The sequence below is a fragment of the Equus quagga genome, chromosome 1 (genome assembly GCF_021613505.1).
Source record: "Equus quagga isolate Etosha38 chromosome 1, UCLA_HA_Equagga_1.0, whole genome shotgun sequence".
Lineage (NCBI taxonomy): Eukaryota > Metazoa > Chordata > Mammalia > Perissodactyla > Equidae > Equus > Equus quagga.
In genome coordinates this window covers 150,456,197-150,479,446 of record NC_060267.1, presented here as the reverse complement: position 1 = coordinate 150,479,446, position 23,250 = coordinate 150,456,197, and the positions used below count along the sequence as shown (strand labels likewise).

The 23,250-nt window shown below is 37.1% G+C and overlaps 1 protein-coding gene across 3 annotated transcripts in view; it reads left to right on the top strand.

The window, feature by feature from the left end:
- The window catches only part of CNOT10 (CCR4-NOT transcription complex subunit 10), a 77,839-nt gene that overhangs the window by 45,323 nt on the left and 9,266 nt on the right, over nucleotides 1–23,250 (top strand). For 2 of the 3 annotated variants that reach the window (XR_006891532.1, XM_046681825.1), the window contains exons 9-13: nucleotides 1,257–1,406; nucleotides 2,729–2,931; nucleotides 6,093–6,214; nucleotides 7,959–8,135; nucleotides 9,071–9,151. Coding sequence is in view for 2 of the 3 variants with exons in the window: in XM_046681825.1 (XP_046537781.1) it covers nucleotides 1,257–1,406; nucleotides 2,729–2,931; nucleotides 6,093–6,214; nucleotides 7,959–8,135; nucleotides 9,071–9,151 (733 nt within the window). In the remaining variant the exon portion in view is untranslated. The remainder of the gene's footprint in view (nucleotides 1–1,256; nucleotides 1,407–2,728; nucleotides 2,932–6,092; nucleotides 6,215–7,958; nucleotides 8,136–9,070; nucleotides 9,152–23,250) is intronic. The other variant, XM_046681834.1, reaches the window with a different exon arrangement.

Sequence of the window (23,250 nt, the reverse complement as noted above, 5' to 3'; positions counted from 1 at the left end):
GTACTTGAGGGCAGTGCAGCTGAGCTGCAGCACTAGGCAGGAGGGGTGCCTATGCAGGGGTGCCTATGCTGCCACTCGGTGGGGATCGTTCCCACAGGCCGGGCTGCCCTCACCCCTGCTTTGAGTTGCACTGGGCCACTGTGTGAGGATCTGAGACCTGCATCACTGCTGCCAGGGCGGGGCGGGTTCACCTAGTTCCACTGCTTTCTGGGGATCCAGTCCAACCACCTTCAGATGTGTGGCTGCCTGGATCTCTCAGGCATCCTGTTATGCTGTGTAGGGAATCCTCTGTTGGTTAAAGAATGTCTGTTTAGTTATAACTTAGAGGGGAAGGACACAGGGGACCACTCAGTCTGCCATGGTGCTGACATCACTCCTCTTTTTGTATTTTAATACCAGCTTAGAAATTGTGTCTGGGGCATAAGGTCCCATGGGCTTTTGCCTTTTGACGTGAGCTCTTTTAAGGAAACGAGATGATAATGTTTTTATGTTTCCCTTTTCTCCCATAAAAGCAGTGAAGAATATAATGATTTATTTAGAACATTAACTATATCAAAAATCTTGCTTAAAGTTAGGAAGATAATTACTGTTATTCATTCTTACCTCTATTTAGAAAGATTTAACGAATTGCTTGATAGTAGTGGTAAAATGAAAGGTAAAATTTGCAGCTGTCATTTAAGTTCACATCATTGCTGTTTTATGGGGAGGAAGGAGGAAAATCAGTTTGTTTAGGGCATGAAGCTAAACTATTGAAAATCTTTTACACCAGGTTTAAAATGCAAAGGATGAATAAGGTTTTAATTCATTTTGTTTCAGATTCTATTTGGGTACATGCATGGAACACACGTGCAAACATACTCAAACTTTATTCCATTTAGCCCCTCAGTTCAGTGGAGTCACAGAGGATGGAGAAAGGCAATTGTTCCATTATAATTCTCTTAGGTATTCTGTTTGTTCTGAGTACCCATTTTTAATTCTGCTAGATTTTTATTTTAGGTGGTTTTATTGTCATAGTTTCCTCTCAGAGGCCCACTAACACCCAAACACTGAAATGATCCCTCAGACTAAAAAGATAATATGCTATGAGAAGATTTTGCTTAGGATTGCCTTCATGCCGATTTCAAGATTGATATTATCAGCTTCTAAAATGGAGTCAAGAGCAGGTCATGTAGTTGACCAGTTAACAGTTATGATAATATGATGTGCATCAACCGTAAAATGTGTCTGTGGACAAATTTATTTGTGTTTTTTCTCAGGTGAATGCTTACGATGCATGTTCTGGAATAATCTTGGTTGCATCCATTTTGCCATGAGCAAGCACAATTTGGGAATTTTCTACTTTAAAAAGGCTCTACAGGAGAATGACAATGTCTGTGCACAGCTCAGTGCAGGCAACACTGATCCAGGTAAGCCCATTGCTGGGGGACAGTTTGTATTTTACAACTTGAGGAAAGCATGATTTTAAAGAGCAGGCATCTGGTCAAAATGCATGCCGCACGTACCTACATATAATTAACACTGATCCTGCCCAACAAGTTTGACTCTGGGGATTTTTCGTAGATATTGCTACTTTGAATAGCAAGATGTTAGGAGTAATTATCAAAGAAATTTAAATTGCTTTCACTTTTTCATGGATTTGAAAATCAGTAATCCCACATGGTAATGTTATAAAGCAAGATAGTTTGCTAAGATTTCTTGACTGTGCCAAACTAGTTTTATTATAGCTTCTTTTCAAGGTTTCACATGCTGTACTGTCAGCAGCATCTGACAATCTTAAAGTAAATTCCTGAAGTTTATTCCTTTCGTATTCATATTATATGAATCCTTAATCTGAAATGCTTAAAATCAAATAATTGTTTAACTTTTTAAAATATAAAAAAACTATTTAATTGATGAAAAGTGTATCCAAGATCACAGGTAGTCTTATTTTATTATAGACTGTGAAACTTTGAATAAGTGAGTGAGTGAACCATAGTCATTGTAGGTATAGTACATTAATTTTTATTTCCATAGTAAAGTCCCTAACACCCTAAGATTAACTGAATACTTCTGGTCAAGAAAGCACGTGACAATAAATTGGTTAACCAAACCGAAACTAAAAAAGAATGGGATCTTTTTACAGGCTCTAAAAATGTGGACAAGTAGTGTAAGGTTGAAAAGGAGTAAGAGGGGGTCCTGCCTCTCTCGTTTTTTTGCTGTGGGAGATTTTGCGCTGAGCTAACATCAAATGCCAATCCTTCTCTTTTTTTTTTTTTTTTAAACTTACTTGAGGAAGATTAGCCTTGAGCTAATATTTATGCCAATCTTCCCATATTTTTTGTATGTGGGACCCCTCCACAGCATGGCTGGTGAGTGGAGTAGGTCCGTGCCCAGGATCCAAAACTGTGAACCTGGGCCAACAAAGCAGAGTGTGCAGAACTTGAACCACTCAGCCACCTGGCCAGGTCCTCTTGTCTCTTTTATTTGCCTTCCTGGAACATTGTTGCCTCAGGAGCTGGCAAATGAGAAGAAACATCACTGACCTCATCAGCACAGGCAACTGAGATGACTTTGGAGAATATTTGTGGGGTTGGGTTTGGAGATCATCATAGTGAGAGCTATTACAACTTCAATTTGGTGTCACTGGTATTAAACAAGGTAGTGTTTAATTACTTAGTGGAATAGATGTCTTCAGTGTAACTGTTATTTTAAATCTAATGATTTATTCTCAACTGATTTTTACCATTAGGCAAAAAATTTTCAGGAAGACCCATGTGTACATTACTAACCAACAAGAGGTATGAGTTGCTGTATAACTGTGGAATTCAGCTTCTTCACATTGGACGGCCTCTTGCTGCCTTTGAGTGTCTGATTGAAGCTGTTCAGGTTTATCATGCAAATCCCCGCCTCTGGCTACGGCTGGCTGAATGCTGCATTGCTGCCAATAAGGGGGTGAGTGCTACTTGGGTATCTTTTTGAACCCACACCCTCCCCCCTACTGTTACATGGAAAGCAAAAAATACTTGAAAACATGCAAGACCTCATCCTTTTTGAATTTATAAAGATAGTCTTCTGTTCGTTAACAGTTAAACAAAGAAAATCAGATTCATAGTCATTTGTTAACGTTGTGGTTCTTGGTAAGTACGGCAACATGTATCAGCAGTCACATTAAGAGTTGAAGCCAGTAAGACGGTCGTATCTGTTGGAACAGCGGTCTGCTAGCTGCTGGGGCACCAGCCATGCCATCTGCTGGCTTGAGAATGCTGTGTGCACCAGGGGATTGGAGAAGGACTGATGAGAACATCATGAGTGTGGAAAGAACTGCATTACACTGCGTTTCCTTCAGTGCCTGGGGGCTTTACTCTTGATTCAGTAAGTGGTTTAGAGTTCATGGATTACCAGGCTGTTTCTATCTGACACATTTGTCTACAGTGGCTGAGAAATAGGTCCGTTTACATCCGTGTCCATGCCTAGATTGTCTCCAAATAGCAGTTGGTGGAAGCCTTTTGAACCTCAAGTCAGGAGTAGTCATTGGGATGTAGGGTAGTGACAGGTTGTATCATTGGAATTACCAGACGTCTGTCCCACCCCATTTCCTACCCACCCTGCCCTTGTGTGCTCTTTGGGTCTGTGGAGACTGGGGAGTATGGCTTGAGATTTTGCCTGCCATGCCTGCCGTAGGTGATGTAAGACGTTTAGACTCACCTGCTGCTAAACAGCACTTCCTGAGAAACAACTGCAAGAACAAGGCTTTATGCCTGCAGTTCGAGTACACCACTGGGGAGCAGATGAGTGCTGTCTTTGAAAGGCTGTAATGGTTTATTTCATTGTACTTTTCCTTTTAAAGGACGACTTTCTTATTGGATAATTCTAACGTTAACTGACAATTCTAGGCAGAATTTACACTTTTTTTTAAATAAAAGGATCTCTAGAAATTGCTATTCTCTTTAATCCATTCACGATTTTAAATGTTGAAAGACTTTCTTTTGTACAGTTATTGGAAACCAGAGAATTCCATCTTCCTGGGAGTGGAGACATATAGTAAGGTTTCATATTTTTTTTCCAAGTTGTTTTTAGAAATAGTACTTTTAGGATCATCTTTGTTCTATGGATTTTGTTTGGAGGTTTTTCTCCCCATTTTCTTCTGGAAAGTTCTAAATTTGTAATTTTTAAAAAATGGTAAAGGTGACTTGGTTGCCATAACTTGATAGGTACCAGGACACTCATAATCTTGCTACCAATAGGAAATTTGCCCAAATAATTGTCTGTATTTGTCCATGCTTCTCGTCCTTCTAAAAAGGATGTGAGATGACCTAAAAGGCAGTGAAAACAACCCAAACACACTCTCAAATAGAATCAGCAAAATCCCAATAAGAGAAATTATAAACTTCAAATAAAATTCCGTGAAATTTCTTTTATTTAGTCAGGACAGAAGGGGTGCTAAACAAAGTAGTTTGTACCTTCAGAAATAAATTTATTTTTTAGTAAAAACCAACTTAATTGTTAAATTGGTGATGCTGAGGACGTTATTTTGTCCTGTTTACCTGATGTTGCTTCAGACCTCTTTTGGCAGAAGCAGGGCTTATGCTTACCTGGGTAGTGTATAATATATGAGAAAAGATCCGCTGTGTACACACAGACTCAATGATGGAGAGAATATTTAACCAATTTAAGAGGAATCTATTAAAAATAAAAACATAAAATGTACCATTTACTTTTCTGGAAATGTGCCATTTATTTTTCTGAGTTCCTAAACTAAGATTTGTTGAGTGCTGTTACTGAAAAGGCGTTATAAAATAATGGATATTTTAATTTCATGAGATTCTGTTACATTGACTGATCTGGCACACTTTCTGGCTGTTGGTGTATTATTGAATACACCAATGATTTATTATGATTTACTATTTTGGATTTTTAGTGTCATCCATCATTGTTGTAGTCTGTTGCATCTCCAGATCTAGCTGTCTGGTCAGCTTGCATGGCCTTAAGGATCAGGGAACAGGGTATGGATGAATTGTTATAAATGTATCACCACTACTAGGAAAAGAAATCAGAGTGGAAGTCCTTCCAGTAATGGTTCAGACTATCCACTTTTTCTTACTTTTCATTAATATTGCTTGGCTGCCTCCTAGACACAAAATTTGTTCTAGTCAGACCAGTTTTGTATGTTTTAAGCATACTTTCTTTTTAAAATGAATATGCAAGTGAATCCTTGTTTTATTAAAAGTCATAGGTAGAAGTGCAACTATAGTAAAGTTACATTAGGGAGCAGTAAGTAACAGTACAGAAACATTGGGTTTAGAGAAGGGCTTTTTGCAGGGCAGAATTTACCTCTGCAAGTTGATATGGATTGGCTCCAGGTTGTTCCCGTATCTGAGAATATGGATAACTTTAAAGATGACTAGTTGGGACTCTCTACCTGCAAGTAAATCAGAGGCAGAGTGAAGGGGAAAGATAAATGAAATTGGCGCCATCAAGCTCCTATAGTGAGATAATGTAGCCTAGTGAAATATCCTAAAATACTATATATATATTAAATATACACATGTAAGTAGCTTTTCCTATTTTCAGTTTAATGTTTACAGGGTTTTGGGGTTTTAATTTCCTAGAAGGGAAGAATTCTGCCCATGTAAATCTTAATGTATATGGCTTGTTAGAGTTTATATGTTGTTGACGATTTAATTAATACTTTAAGAAGAAAAAGATCTGTGTTTTAGCAAGTGGAGCTGCTTCTCTTTGCTTTTTCGCTGTGTTTTTGTGGCTCTCTTATTTTCCTCACTCTGATGTCAGAGTGCCCGTAATATGCAGCATGGTGCCTGGGGTGTAGAATGTTCTAAATAAATCATCCTAAATAAATGTTTGAGTCATTCTTAAATTGCCTTTTTTCCTTAGAATTACCTCAAACCTCATATTAATAAAATATAGCATATGTCACAGACTTTCAGCCCCATGTACTCTTTAATTCAATACTGAACATATTTTCTTTATCACGAAAAACTTCACATTGATGGATCTTAGAACTTTCTTAGAGTAATTGGGAAGGTATTAGATCATTTTTCATATCTTGTCTTACAATTCCATTAAATTAATAGGAAATTATGTGTATTTTATAGACTTCTGAACAAGAAACCAAAGGTCTTCCAAGTAAAAAAGGAATTGTACAGTCTATTGTTGGTCAAGGCTATCATCGTAAAATAGTCCTGGCATCACAGTCCATCCAGAATACTGTGTATAAGTAAGTATTTTGCAAAGAAAAAGTGTTTATATTTAATAGTATTTCACATAATGTTTCTTATGTATAAAAATATTCTTAAGACTTATCATTTCATAGGAGAAACCACTTGTAACCAGGTTTTATTGCTACTTCAGCAAATAGACCCTCATACATAAATCCATAATGAATACTATCTGACAAGTGATTCTGGTTTATTACGTCCATGGGTGCCGAACTTGTTGATGGCCTAAGAAACCCTGGTCTAATCAGTGCCATTATTCAGAATGTCCAAAAGAGGGCATCTTGATGTTTTCTTTGTATATAGTTTATCATTGATACTTTTCATTTAGGTATTTTCCCATAGTCCCTAAAGCTAATTCTTAGTATTAGGAGAAAAAAAGTACTAATACATAAAGCAACCAAAGCGATATAAAGCTGTCACATGTAGAACCTTCAGTTGAACAACTTTTGAATATGGACATCTTTATCTTGTGTAAAGATTCCAATTTGGAGTTGCTATTATTTCTATAATAGTAGGCTTTGTAAAAAATTTGTTGTTTTTTTTTTTTCTTTTCCAAAAAAATATAATTGTTCACTACCATTTAAAAGTTTTTCCAAAGTTTTTTTTGTTTTTTTGAGGAAGATTGCCCTGAGCTAACATCTGCTGCCAATCCTCCTCTTTTTGCTGAAGAAGACTGGCCCTGAGCTAACAGCCGTGCCTATCTTCCTCTGCTTTATATGTGGGATGCCTGCCACAGCATGGCTTGACAAGCAGCACGTAGGTCCACACCCAGGATCCGAACCGACAAGCCCTGGGCCGCTGAAGCAGAACGTGCAAAGTTAACCACTGCGCCACCAGGCTAGCCCCCAAAGTTTTTAAGTAGTATCTGGCACACAATATTTTGGTCTTAATTTATTTCAACTATAATGCAGATTTTTTTTAAAGACTTGAGCTAAAGCATCATTTTCCTATAATTTCAAAATTATTACTACTTTGCACATTTTTTCCCTAATAAAGCTGACTCAGTTTTGTATTTGATTTGATAATCAATAGAAAGTTATATAAAATCTCAATAAGATTATAGATAATGCTGCTTTTTCAGAACTTATAAATAAGGCATTTTATAAAGTAAAGATAATCAAAACAAGGCTCAAATGTGAAAATCTACTTTCTTTTCTTCTTTCCAATTCTTACTATACCTCTCCTAGCCCGCATTACAATTTTCCTTGTCTGTAACTCCTCTGTTACATTAACATTGATGTCACAGATATCCTTCAAGTTGTCGCTCATCCTTCGTCCCATTCCTAGAGACACGTGTATAATGTATACACAGTCATGTGCAGCATAAGGATGATTTGGTCACAAATGAACCACATATATGATAGAGGTTCCTTAAAGTTAGTAGCATATAGTGTAAGTGTGTGGTTGGCTATGTCATGTAGGTTTGTTTAAGTATGCTCTTTGATGTTTGCACAACGATGAAATCACCTAACAACGCATTTGTCAGAATGTATCCTCGTCGTTAAGCAATGCATGACTGTACTTGCAATCTATTCCTTTTACATCTTTTTGTGTGTAATATTTAGTGTTTGGATTCTTTAGCATTCTCATAACTTTAGTATAAGCATATAACTGTTTATATTAAAATTTCTACCTATCAAAGGGCAAAGTTGCATTTATAATTATATTGGTTTTACTCCTGATAATAGAAACGTCTTTATTTTTATGTTATTTACTTAACTAATTTGATTTTGTTCTTTTAAGTGATGGGCAGTCCTCAGCCATTCCTGTTGCCAGTATGGAGTTTGCAGCCATTTGTCTCAGAAATGCCTTGTTGCTGTTACCTGAAGAACAGCAAGATCCAAAGCAGGAAAATGGATCTAAAAATAGTAATCAATTAGGTGGGAACACGGAGAGCAGTGAAAGCAGTGAAACTTGCAGGTATTTTCATCCCTCGGGACCCGCTTGGCCAGATCCCTTCAGGACTTCATCAGTAAGCCTGTTTGTCCTTTAGATGAATTCCTCAAATTTTCAGCCTGAATTTCCAAAATTCTCTGTTTTGAATAATTAGAAAGAAAAGGATGAATGTTTAAATATTTCTGAAAGAGAGAAATAAGGTGAAAGCTAAATGAGGAGAGAACCCTAAAAGAGAAAAGTGGAAAGTAACAGCTTTTCATTAACAAGAACAGTTGCAAGAAATCCTGGTGCTATCAGAGACAGCAGTTTTTTACTTTTCTTAAAATAAAAAATTAAATCCTGAAACTTTCCCTTTCTTATTATTCTCTGCCTTTTCACTTAACATTCTGTAAACAACTCACCTCCAGGATATTTCTAGTTTTCTATTATAAATTAAATATTATGCCAATCTATGGAAATTGGAAGAGCTTAAGCAGTAATATGAAAATAAGCACCGTTCTATATAGAAAATTCTTTTTACACATGGCACCTTTAAACTCGTATCCCATCCTAGCATTTTTTCTTAATTATAATAGAAATACTTGTTTATTATAGAAAATTTGAAACAAAATTGTGGGATTTTTTTCTCCATCAAAGGGTTATGTTTTACTGTAGTTGATAAAAGGCAATCAGAAGAATGAGAAATGTTTGTGGAAATATTGGAGTGGTTTCCTTTGTGTAGTAGAGATGTTATTTTCAGTTGGAGACTTTTTAAAGCAGAATTGTGTCCTGGGGAAAAAACTAATATATGGTATAGCCTTAACACACAGTGATACCAAGTCACTAAGCGTGTTTCATTGTTTTGACTCTTTTACACTGTTGTCATAAAAAATTGCATGGGAGTGGGGATAGGAAACAAAATTTCACATTTAATCGTTTATTTGTTGCTCTTCATAGTTAAGAGTTTCTCTTTATTTTAGCAGTAAAAGCCATGATGGAGATAAATTCATTCCAGCTCCACCTTCTTCTCCATTGAAAAAACAGGAATTAGAAAACTTAAAGTGAGTATCTAAACCAAATTAGCATTGCATTTATTGAAATCAGCAGATTGTTTTAAATCTCCCTTATTCTGTTAGTATTACAAATTACATTGATTGAATGTCAGATGTTAAACCAACCCTTCAATCTTGTGATAGACCCTGCTGGTCAAAATGTATCATCTTTTTTGTAAAATTGTTAGGTTCAATTTGTTAATACTTTGTTAGGAATATTTGCTTCTGTGTTCACAAGGAAGGTTGGTCCATGCTTTTCTTTCCTTGTAATGTCTTTGCCAGGTTTTGGGTTCAGTGTTATTCTGAATATATGAGTTGGAAGTGCTTCTTCCTCCTCTTGTTTTCCTTCCTCCTCCTCCATCCTCCTCTGAAAGAGCTTGTATAAGACAGGTATTATTTCTTCCTCAAATGCTTGATAGAATTCACCAATGAAACCATCTGGCCTAGGTTTTCTTTGTGGCAAATTTTTGGTAATGAATTCAAATTCTTCAATAGATGAGTGCTATTCAGATTTTCTAGTTCATCTCTGTCAGTTTGGGTAAGTTATATTTTTGTGTACATTATAAGCCCCATTATTTTTGCTTTGAACAGTCATATATGTACGTTAAAGAAATTAAAAGGAACAGAGTAGTCCTTTATGTTTGGCCATATAATTACCATTTCCTGATGATTCTAGTTTCCATAAGGTATCATTTCTCTTCAGTCTGAAGATCTCCTTTCAGCATTTCTTATAGCACAGGTCTTAGTTTTCCTATGTCTATTGTTGTTTTTAATCTGAAATTGTCTTTGTTTCATCTTCATTCTTGGAGGATATTTTCACTGAATATAGAATTCTAGGTTGGTAGTGGGGTTTTGTTGTTATTGTCTTTTTCCTTTCAGTCAGCTCTCAGGATGTCACTGCACTGTCTTCTGGCCTCCATTGTTTCTAATTAGAAGTTCAGTCATTGTATTGTAGGTGCCACTTTTCTCTCAAGATAGATTGTCTCTCTTTGTTTTTCAGCACTTAGACTATGATGAGTGTAAATGTGATTTTCTTTGTTTTTAATCTTGCTTGGGGTTAGCTGACTTTCTTATTTATAAATTTATCTTTCAACGAATTTGGGGTATTTTTGACCATTATTTCTTCTATGCTTTTTGGAACTGGGCTTAATGGTATAGCATTACTTTTAAGAATGATTTCAATAATAGGACTGCAAATTAAAATAGAAAGAGCCATTATTTCTTATGTTTTTGCCTATTAAGTTATGAAAAATTGACAAGAGTACAGCTAAAACATTTATATATTGCTGGTAGTATTGTAAATTGATGCATTACTTTCGGAAAGAATTTCATTTATTCACATTTTTTCCAACAAACCTTAGTGGTAGTCTTGTGCGACGTGCAGGGGAATCAGAGGTAAAAGAAAAAGCATCGCCTTCAAAAGCAGATGGCAAACACTTAGGAGAAAATTATATTGTTTAGTAGGTTAGTTATTAGGTGGTGAGATTTGGGGGCGTCTCTTTTCTTTTTGTGATAATTTTATCAACCTGGTAAGTGGAAAATGACCTCACTTTAAAACTTTACATTTCTTTCAGTCCGCTCAAGGTACTCAATCTGATGCCAAGGTTTAAGGATCGCCTGTATTTCTTTCTTTTTCTGTGAACCTCCTATTTGTAGAATTTACTATTTTCATATTGGGTTTTTCATCCTTTTCGTTTTTCTGAATTCTTATATATTAAGGAAGCTGGCCTTTATCCATTTGTCTTGTGATATTGTTTATGATGTTTAGTTGTAAAGCAGAATTTCATCTTTTAAGTATCATATTTATCAATCTTCTTTACTTTTTTTCCATTTCATGCAGTGTTTAAAAAGATTTTCTTGCCTTCAAGATTTTAAAAATAATGTGCCCATGTTTTCTTCTAGCACTTCCACTGTCACACTATCACAACCACCAGTATCACAACTACTAATCTAAATTTTTGCTTCATCTACAATTTAGCATGGAGTAGAACTATAAAATGCTAAGATTTTATGTCTGAACAGTTTAACGTTACATTTTTATAAAATAACATGTATATATTTCTTTTTGCATAAAAAAAATCTGAAGGGATCTATGTCAAAACCTTCATAGTGGTTGTATCCCTAAATGGTAGGTTAACTTATGATACTTATTTTTTTATTGGATATCTGTTTTTTTTCTAGATTTTTAAAAATGAAGTTCTTCATTAATATTAGTGATACCCCTCCTTATATACTCAATGTCTGTGGAAGAAAGACTGGACAGCACTCGTGCCCATTTCTGATCATGCATTGTCAGATGAGTGTGTTCGTGGCAGGGCACTGCTGTCAGTGAGCTCAGGGCTCCAGGCACCCTGCTCAGCAAAGCTGCAGTTTTTTAATTCTTTTTTTTTTTCCGAGGAAGATTAGCCCTGAGCTAACATCTGCCAATCCCCTCTTTTTTCTGAGGAAGACTGGCCCTGAGCTAACATCTGTGCCCATCATCCTCTGCTTTATATGTAGGATGCCTACCACAGCATGGCTTGCCATGTGGTGCAATGTGGGCACCTGGGATCCGAACCGGCAAACCCCAGGCTGCCAAAGCGGAATGTGTGCGCTTAACACCGCCACCGGGCTGGCCCCAAAGCTACAGCTTTTTATCTCTTTGTTGTATTTCATTCTGTCAAAGTTTGTCATAAATTCCCACTTTGCAGTAATACCCTCTCTAACCTGGGTTTTATATATATCTCCTATTGTCAAGAGGAAAGAATTAATCCTCTGATTATGTGGAGGAAAATGTTAAATCTCAAATTTAGATAGAATTGAGGAGTTGGTCATTTAAGGTTTTGAAAGCAGTGATTTGGTTTTTTTAAACTTGATGAAAGTAATTAAATGTTTTTCTCAGTTATATTAAAATTTCTTGAATTCTTATTTCTTGTATGAGTAATAAGATAGCCAGAAAATGAAAGTACTGACAAATTACCAGTGAAACAATGGCAAAAGCAAAATTTACTGAAGAATGTTACTGTTGAGTGAAATAAAATTGAATTTTTAAAAAGCAGTCAAATTCCAACCATATAACTAAAATAAACTCACTATGCTAAATTTTGGTCCTGAGTGGAAATGTTTAAAAACAAAGCAAATGAAGTAAAACTACACTGGCCTAGGTATAAAAAGAGCTGGCAGGGAAGGGTGGGTTGTTAGCGTTCAGCCAGGATAATATTTGGGAAGATGCTTTGACTTGCCAAAAAATGTACCATTTCCCCCCAATATGCCTAAGAGTTTCTAGAGATGTATCTTTTTATGGAGCCACCTATATTTCTTATAAATCTAAGGGTTCATCTATTTTTAGTAGGTTATTTTATGTGGGGGAAATTCAAGTAGTACAAAAGGTTATATAGTGTAACGTGTATCTTGTCCCCGCCCAGCCCTCTGTTTCCTCTCCCCGGAGGGGCCGCCACTCACCAGTTTCTTAGATGCCCTGCCTATCCCAGCATATGTTTATATGGCGTTTATGACACTAGCAATTGCATAGTGTCCACTCTGCTCTATACCTTACCTTTCCTGTTTGACAATACGTCTTTAGAGGTTGTTCCATGTGGATACAAAGCTCTATTTCATTCTTTCTAATAGGTGCGTAGAATTGCAGTATATGGACATGACGTGACTTATTTAATATTCCTTTATATTTAGCTGTTTATAATGTGTTCAGTTTTTGCTATTATAAATAAGGCTGCAATGAATTTGTATACAGTTTTTAAGGGGAATCCTTAATGAAGAAGATATTTGAAACAAGTTTTAACTTGATTTAATTTTTACAAATGATCTTGAATGAGTGCTGATCTTAGGGTTACTTTATTCCTACGATTTAAGAAGTATGTGATCCCATAATGGCCGAACAGCTGCAGAGTTCTGTGATTTAACTTTACCTTCTGGAAATGGCATTAAAGAGAAAGGTAGGTGCAGGTGGCATACTGCCTCTCAGAGAGTTTTGTACCTTTCATGGCACAATTGTTTACTTTGCGCATGTCCTAGTAGGAGGATTGGTGATTTTCAGAGAAAGTAAAATTACTTCCCTATTTTTGTGGAAGGGGGCAAAGGGTCGCCATAGAGAATTCCATCATCATAAGGTGAGGCAAAGATGGGTTTGCTGGTATATATTAACCTTTTTTTTCTTATGGAGCAGATGGAAGAAAGGAAATGGAACAAGATGGAAAGAGCCTTAGGGTAGATTTATAAAAAGAACTGCTATGCAAGACAGGAGTAATGGTAATGTGGAGACAAATGGTGCAGGGAAGGAGTCATAAAAGATTTGTGTCATAATTTTCAAAGCTCTGAAAGCTCACAATGCAGTTGGGTGTGTTAAAGGGCGGGTCTGTGGCAGAAGCCAGCTGTCTTCTATAGAAGGAAGGATCCTGAGCACATTGGTTCTCTGTTAAGATCATGGAATTCTTAGAGACTTTATTTATTTTTGACCTGAATTCGTTTGTGTGATTGGAAATGTGTGTGACTAGTGTATAGTTTAGCTTTTATGGACTATTATATTTGACCCCTTGTGCTCTGTAATACCCAAGGCACCAATGCAAAACCTCATTTCCTATTTCCAGCATAACTAATATGCACTAAATTATCATGACTGTCCTAATGGCCACTTCTTATGGTCTGGGTTCACACCCTCTTGAGTTTTTCAGTTTTTTTTGTTTGTACATAAATGAAGATGAGTCAAAAAAATATCATTCTGACCAAGTTACAGGTATGTTTTCAGAAGGCACATGACATCTGAAGCAATTGAGAGATTCTATATTAAAATCAAGGTAGCTTTCAGGAAAATAGTCTCACAATTAAAAGAAAAATTTGTTCCCAAATCAGTAAAATGTCTGAGAAATCAACTAAGTAGTTTAATTGTGAGGCTCAGATGAACTTAGGTACTGATGTAATGGATCAGGAAAGGTATGTGTTTAAGGAGACTATTAGAACATTGCTTCAGTTCCTGAACCACTCAAAGCTCTGCAAAGCCATCTTTTTCATTCAATTAGGAGAACACACACACACACACATTCTGCAGCACTGAATTCAGTAAATGCTCTGACTTTACATTTTGTAAATAAACAGTGATTCTATTTCTAGGTATTTACCCAAAGGAAGCAAAAATTTGTCCACACAGCTTTATCATGATAGATAAAACTAGAAATAGCCTAGATATCCATCAATGGGAGAATGGATAACTAAATTGCAGTCCACTCTGTATACTGGAATACTACTGAGCTATAAAAAGGAACAAATTAGTGATGCAAAAGTCAACATGATTTGAATCTCAAAACATTTTGTGTTTCTTCTTTTACTCAGTATAAGGTGCGTACAGTATGATTCATTTCTATGACAGGCAAAACTACAAAAATAATTCATGTTGATAGAACAGCAATTGGGGGGATTGACTAGAAGGAGTCTTTCTGGGGTGATAGAAATGTTCTGGATGAGCTGGTGGTTACATGTATATTCAAACTCATCAAACTGTACACTTAAAATGATGTATTTTAGTGTGTATAAATGATATCTCACTTAAAATGTTAAGATATTTTGAAATTTTGCAAAATTAATATTCTAAATATATTTTGGGGGGAAATGCAGTGTAACCACTTATGATTGATAAATGGTCAGTTTCCCTTACATATCATTTATGAGGTGGCATGACATGGAAAACTTGGTTTCTTAACTAAAAAAAGTACTCCTCTACTTGTATTTCACATATATTTCTTAGACCCTAAGGCTGCAGTATGCAATACCAGATCCACTGCTCAGATGTGGCTACTGAGCACAGGAAATGTTGATAGTAAAAGGTGCACTGTCTAAGTGTATGATACACACCAGATTTCAGAACTTACTACCAAAACAAGTAAATATGTTGATAATTTTTTATATTGATTATACGTTGAAATGACATTTTAGGTATATTGGATTAATTTAAGTATATTAAAATTAATTCATTTCGCCTATTTCTACTTTTTTTAATATGTGTGCTAGAAAATTTAAAATCACAGTTATGGCTCCAGTTATATTTCTCTTGGGCAGCGCTGCTCTAAGGCTTTAGAACTGTGTTTGAAGTGTTTGTATTTGTTGATACATGGTTTCTACAAATTTATAATATTGTAACTATGCCACTTTTCTCACATGCCACAAATTTTAGCTGAATATTTCTCCAGAAGAATTTCTGTCTTTAAAAGGCTAGTGTCCAAATGAATCTTAGAATGTAGACGTTTGTGCAGAATTGCTATTTTGGCCATGTTTTGATTTAAATATTAATGTTGCCACATGCATTTGGGAGATAATGGTTTTCTTTTTCTTTTTCTTTGTTTCAGTTTATTTTTATTTTATTTTAATTTCTTTGAGGAAGATTAGCCCTGAGCTAACATCTGCCACCAATCCTCCTCTTTTTTTGAGGAAGACTGGCCCTGAGCTAACATCCGTGCCCATCTTCCTCTACTTTATTTGTGGTACGCCTGCCACAGCATGGCTTGTCAAGCGGTGCGTAGGTCCACACCTGGGATCTGAACTGGCAAACCCCAGGCCGCTGAAGCAGAATGTGCAAACTTAACTGCTCTGCCACCGGGCTGCCCCGATAATAGTTTTCTTATACAGTGATTGGTGATACTATAAGGGTATACTTTCAAGAAATTTCTTATTTAAAAAAAAAGTCAAACGTTTATTGACTGTCAACTGATATCTTATATATTTTTTAAAATTTTTTTCTATTGAGTTCATAATGGTTTACATCATTGTGAAATTTCACTTGTACGTTATTTCTTGTTTGTCACCACGTAAGTGTTCCCCTTCACCGCCTCTGCCTATCTCCCACCCCCCTTCCCCTGGTAACCACTGAACTGTTTCCTTTGTCCATATGTTTGTTTATATTCCACATATGAGTGAAATCATAGGGTGTTTATCTTTCTCAGTCTGGCTTATTTTGCTTAGCATAATACCCTCCAAATCCATCCATTTGTTGCAAATGGGATGATTTTGTCTTTTTTTCTGGCTGAGTAGTATTCCATTGTATATATATCCCTCATCTTCTTCATCCAATCATTGGTCAATGGGCACTTGGATTGCTTCCATGTCTTGGCTATTGTGAACAGTGCTGCAATGAACATAGGGGTGCATATGTTACTTTAGATTGTTGATTTCAAGTTGTTTGGGTACATACCCAGTAGTGGGTTAGCTGGGTCATATGGTATTTCTATTTTTAGTTTTTTCAGGAATCTCCATACTGTTTTCGCTTGTGGCTGCACCAGTTTGAATTCCCACCAGCAGTGTGTGAGGGTTCCCTTTTCTCCACATTCTCTCTTGATATTGTATATTTTTAAAGCTGCTTTATTGAGATAAAACTCACAAACCTTACAATTCACCCATAAAATGTACAATGCAGTGGTTTTTAGTGTATTCACAGATATATGCAACCCTCACCACTGTCAATTTTAGAATATTTTCATCACCTCAAAAAGAAAGCCTGTTTCTTTAGCTATCACTCCTTTGTTTCTAGTTTATTCCCCAGCCCTCGTTAGTTTAGTTTCTGTCTCTATAGATTGCCGTATTCTAGAACTTCAATATGGATGGAATTATATAATATGTGGGCTTTTATGACTGGCTTCTTTCACTTAGGATAGTGTTTTCAAAGTTCATCCAAGTTGTGTACCATATTTAATTCCTTTTTATTGCCAAATAATATTTCGTTGTATGGATGTAGCACATTTTGTTTCCATTTGTTCATTGATAGGCATTTGGATTATTTCCGTCTTTAGGCTATTATGAATAATGGTTCTATAAACATTTGTGTACAAGTTTTTGCATAGGCATATGTTTTCATTTTTGAGTGTATACCTAGAAGTAGAATTGCCGGGTCACATGGTAAGTCTGTTTCCTCATTTGAGAAGCTGCCAGACTGTTTTCTACAGTGTCTGCACTATGTTACATTCCCACCAGCAGTGTATGAGGGTTCCAGTTTCTTCACATCCTCACCAACTCTTGTGATTTTCTGTCTTTTTGATTATCCTTAGTGGTGGGTGTGAAGTGGTATCTCATTGTGGCTTTGATTTGCATTTCCTTGAAGACCGATGTAGAGCATCTTTTCATGTGCTATCGGGTATTTGTATATCTTCCTTGGAGAAGTGTTTATTCAGATCCTTTGCCTATTTTTTGAGTTATTTATCTTTTTATTATTGAGTTGTTTTTATAGTCTGGATACAAGACCTTTATCAGGTATATGATTTGCAAGTGTTTTCTTCCATTCTGTGGATAGTCTTTTCACTTTTTTTTTTTTTTTTTTTTTTTAAAGATTTTATTTTTTCCTTTTTCTCCCCAAAGCCCCCCGGCACATAGTTGTGTATTCTTCGTTGTGGGTTCTTCTAGTTGTGGCATGTGGGACGCTGCCTCAGCGTGGTCTGATGAGCAGTGCCATGTCCGCGCCCAGGACTCGAACCAACGAAACACTGGGCCGCCTGCTGCGGAGCGCGCGAACTTAACCACTCGGCCACGGGGCCAGCCCCAGTCTTTTCACTTTTTTGAAGGTGTCCTTTGAATCAGAAAAGTTTTTCATTTTGATGAAGTTCATTTATCTCTTTTTTTCTTTTATTGATTGTGCTTTTCATGTCATATCTAAGAATCCTTTACCAGTTCGAGGTTATGAGTGTTCCTTGTTTTCTTCTCAGAATTTTATAGTTTTAATATTTTTATTTAGACACATTGAGGTCTTTGATCCATTTTGAATTAATTTTTGGATATGGTATGAAGTAAAGGCTCAACTTAATTCTTTTGCATACTCATATCTTAATATTAAATAAGTTGCTAGAATCAGTCACTTATTAACATTTCATTGTTGCATAGTGGTTTAATTACCATCATGGGTATGTACTGAGTCTTACATGTTGCATATTATAGCACATCTTTGTTATTCTAAGATTGTGATATTAGCTGAAATTTAGTTTATAAACTAAAATGGAGGCTGCTACAGAACCTGGCAAAGAGTATAACAGAACTGGAAAAGGGTAGGAAATAATGTTAGGGCTAACATGGGAAATGTCAATATGAGAAATTAAAATCATAAGTGAAATAAGTCAGAGGGAGAAAGTCAAATACTGTATGATTGCACTAAAAAATAGAAGATAAAAACAACAACGAGAAACAAACGTAGATACAGAGATTAGATTGGTGGTTACCAGAGGGGAAGGGAGGAGGGAGAAGGGTGAAAGGGATATCTGGGCACATGTGTATGGTGATAGATGGTAACTAGTCTTTGGGTGGTGAACATGATGTAATCTACACAGAAATTGAAATATGATGTGCACCTGAAATTTATATAATGTTATAAACCGTGTTACCTCAATAAAAAAAAACTCATCGGGTGGGGGGTGGAGGCGGGGAGTGGGCCGGCCCTGTGGCCCGATGGTTAAGTTCAAGCGCTGCACTTCGGTAGGCCCAGGGTTTCGTTGTTTCAGATCCTGGGCTCGGACATGACACTCCTCATTGGGCCATGCCAAGGCGGCGTCCCACATAGCACAACCAGAAGGACCTACAGCTAGAATATACAACTAGGTACTAGGGGGCTTTGGGGAGAGGGAGAAGGAGAAAACAAAAAATGAAGATCGGCAACAGATGTTAGCTCAGGTGCCAGTCGGGGTGGGGGGGGGACTCCTCACAGAAAAGGGTATACAGATGCAAATAAACGTTACTAGTTTCCTGTGTATTCATTCATAGGTATTTTATGCATAAACTAGTAAATATGCAAGTATAATTTTTCCTGTTTTTAAAAATATATGTATATAAATGGTGGCAAACTACATAGTCATATATGCTTTAATTTTTCATTTAATGTTTTACCTTGGAGTTCCATTTCAGTACATAAAAAGCTCCCTCGTTCTTTTTTTAAGCTGCATAGTATACCATTGAATGGATACCACAATTTATTAAACAATTTCCTATTGATACATATTTAAGTTGTTTCCCTTTTCTTGTGTAATAAAAATAAAGAAAAAATTAAAATCAAAGCATACAAAATAAAAATGAAATTTCAATTTGTATTTTTCTTTTAATATGAGGCTCAATGGATAAAAGGAAATGTTTAGACCAAATTTAATTAACACCAGTTAAGTTATTCCACAAGTATAAATTCTGGAACCTTAATTAGTTCATTTGCTCTCTGACGTGACACTCAGTGAATTATTTCCCATTCAGTTAAAAGGGACCTCCCATGGCCCAATGTTTGTAAAAGAAGATGACTTAAACAAATGGTTGATAACATAAATATTACAGACAGTTTTAGTGTACTTAAGGAATCGTATTTCTGTTGATCTTAGTCTAGTGGTTCTATTGTAGCTCGTGAGACATGCTTTAAACAGGGTTATGGCTAATAATCTTTTGAATCTTCTTTGCTCTTGCTAGAGATCCAGCCCCGTTTGGGTATTGTAACTGAGTGTGGTCCTACTGAAACCTGTCCATCTAATAAACTTTACCCAAGAAGGAACCTGCCAAACTCTACTGAAGAAGGAACTGTTGTGAGCAGTTTGTGTTCACGTTGGCATGGTCCTCATCTACATCCCAGGATCCCATTTAGATGAACTGGCGATCAGATTGATCACAGGCTAGGTTTAGAATATTTCTTCAGTGGTCTGACACTCTGTGGAAACCCCATGGGGCTGCTGCCAACACTGGACAAATCATTTAACCCCCCGGGACTTAGTTTTGTCTTCTGTCAAAGAAGTGAATTGGATTGGGTCATCTCAAGATCTTGTCCATGTATAAAATGCTACGTCTGTCACTTTATGCATTTTATTTACTACCTGGAGTAGGACTGGGTTCTTTGAGATGCTAGATTTGATTGAAGAGAAAAACCTTTTCAGCCTCTTTGTCCTGGGCTTCTTTTTGTGTTAGATTTGGGATGTGTTTGTCAGTAAGATTCTTTTTGCACAGAACTGTTATTAAAAAGCAAAATGTTTACAGGGGACATGAAGTGAAAACTTATCTAATTGAACTTTTAAATTTTCTTAAAAGTTGAAAGTTAAATTTAACATTTTCTAGATTGTTGTAGATAAATGGAAACAGCTTGAATTTTTTTTTTTAAATTTAAAAATGCAGTACCATGTTCAGTTTGTTGGAAGAAATTCCTTAGTGGATTTCAGAGCTAGTTTTTCAAATAAAATTTGCTGTGAGATTGCTTTCTACATTTATTTTCCTCTCACATTAATGGTGACTGACTGGATTTACCTCTATTTTAGCCTCTTTTGATAAGGTTTACACTGTTTCATTTAGATTCATTTAACTCACAGAATATATGACTTGACAAATATTAATGCCCAGTCTTGTATAGCTTGTTTGCTGTAATTTGGTGCTTTACGGAAAGTTTGGTGGGGTTTTTCTTTCTTTTCTTTCTTCATCTTTTTGTTTTTTTCCAAGGGTTGGTGTTCTGTGGACCTAGAGCCAGCTCCTCCGGTAGTGGAGGAGAGAGAGGGGCTGTCAGATCCTCCACAGGGGGGAGAAGCTAGTGTGCCTCTTCCCTTGAGGTATAGTTCTTCCAGTCCGATGAACTGTCAGATCCACTGAGTGGCTGGTAAAGCAGATTGGACAGTGACTCGAGGAAGTAGTGGGCTGGGTGGGGAGGGTCAATATTTTAAGTAGCAACTACCCAAAGTAAAGTGATTTCTCCAGGGCCTTAGTAGATGGAGCTGCGCCTGTTTCTAGTGTTACCAGTCTATGGGAGTTATGCAGAATGCAGTGTTCTTTTCTGAGAGGAAGAGGAGGATGAGTGAGAATGTGATGAGAGGTGAGTTGGGGTAGATTATAAGGCACTAAGAGAAGAGGAACATAAATGTTAGTTTGAGTTTCATGCAATGAAACTTGCTTAAGTCCCGATGGCTCTTAATCAGACTGCCAGCCCCAAAGTTTTGCATTCATACATTTAAGTATTTTTTAGAGAGAAGGATTATTTTATTATTAGAATCTTTTACCTTGTGATTTGATATGATATCTTAAGAGAAAAGAGGTAAAAGTTGAGGAAAACACATTTTTACCTTGTACATAATTATAATTTGGGCTTCCTGGGAAACAGAATCCTGCTGCAAATCTTACATGACTGATTTCTGGACCCAAAGTGGGCTTGACAGTGGGCTGGAGCAGTAATAGCCCCCCTACTGTCGGGAGAGGCCAGGGCAGGCTTTTCCCAGCAAGCCTGCCTGAGGTGAGGCTTGTCCTAGACTCCAGGACCTAGAGCATGCTGGATGGCTCCCCCGGCTGCGGAAGCCAGGACGGAGGTGGCTCATCAGCAAGTTGGGGTCTGGGTGCCTCAAGAAGTAAATTTAGAACATTGAAAGCTGTGATCTTCAGCAAATACATATTAAGCACCTACTACAGGTGGTGAGAAACTGCTCTCGTCTTTGTGTAGGAAAGTGTAGATGAGGGCTTCTGCTTTTAAGGAGCTTATGTTTTGCCCCAGCCTTTGGCAAAATCACAAATGAAAACGGATATTAAACTCTGTGACTGTGATTCATATAGGCCCTCAGCTGGTAGTCTTCTTGGGCCTCTGGAAACCTGACCCAGGCCTTTAAAAGTCCTGATTTTTCTTCATAAGCAGTACACACCTTGCTGCTGAATGAATGTTCAGTCCTGTCTTAAAATAAAAACGACAAATAAGCCAAAGACGAAATTAAGGGGCCAGTTCTGTGGCATAGTGGTGAAGTTCACGTGCTCCACCTTGGCAGCCTGGGTTCACAGGTTGGGCTCCTGGGCAAGGACCTAGCACTGCTTGTCAAGCCATGCTGTGGCAGCATCTCACATAACATAGAGGCGGATTGGCACAGCTGTTAGCTCAGTGACAAGCTTCCTCACCAAAACAAACAAACAAAAACACAAAAACCACAGAGGAAATTAAGTCACCCTGATCTCACCACCTGGAGCTAACCACTGCAGTGCTTCTGAAAATGGGAGCTAACTAGCCAAGGCCTCCCTCCTCTGGGCCCTTGAGTCTTCCATCAGGGAGAGGACTGCCCACAGGGACTATGGCCGTACTGGTGAAGACAGCTCTTGGAGACACAGGGATATTGACCATAGGCTTGTCAGGAAAATCCCTTTGGAAATGACCCTGCTTGCCTGCTCTTAAAGTACTCTCTTCTGCAAACAGGGTTCAGATTTTAAATTATGTGCTCAATACCAAAATTTAAACTTGTAATATTTGAATTAAATTCTATTTTCTTCCTTTTTTTTTTTTTTAAAGATTTTATTTTTCGTTTTTCTCCCCCAAAGCCCCCCAGTACATAGTTGTATATTTTTAGTTGTGGATCATTCTAGTTGTGGCATGTGGGATGCCGCCTCAGTATGGCCTGACGAGCGGTGCCGTGTCGGTGCCCACGATCCGACCCAGCGAAACCCTGGGCTGCCAGAGTGGATCGTGCAAACTTAACCACTCGGCCACAGGGACAGCCCCTGTTTTCTTCCTTTTTAAAAAGACCAGTTAGAGTACATGTGTATGCATTAGGAAAATCATGACATAATCTTTTCTTTCTGCTTTATTTTTAGGGCGATCTTGTGAATTGATAGAGAGGCAGTGTGATAGCATGGGAAGGGTAGTGAATTGGGAGTCCACAGTGTTGAGTGTTAGTCTTGACTCTCATCACACACTCTAAGCTAGAGACTATATTTGATCACTTTGAAGATCAGTTTCTACATTGATAAAACAAGGAATCGCACTGAGTAATCCTTCAGCCCTCCCACTATAGCCTAGGGCCATAAATCTCAATTTCCTTGTACCTTCTTTGGGACCAGTCTGCTTTTCTATGCTGTTAGGAGTTGAGGGGCTACTTTTCCTTTAGTGGATAATTTTCTGAGGTTCCAGCAACCAGGAGTGAGCCAGTGAAGATAAACAGGAGACTACTTCTGAATTGGCCCAGCTGTGCTTTTACTAAAAGGGCCATTTCTAGTCAGGATTTCAGAGTGTTAGAAAACTCTGTGGTGATGTGATGGTTACATTCTTCCTTAGACTGAAATTACAACCTGAATGCACTTAATGATATACATATGTATTGTAATTTGTAAACATAACTCAAAACCTTGTATCTAAGTTGGGTCATTTCTGGTCGGCCATTCAGACTTCATTT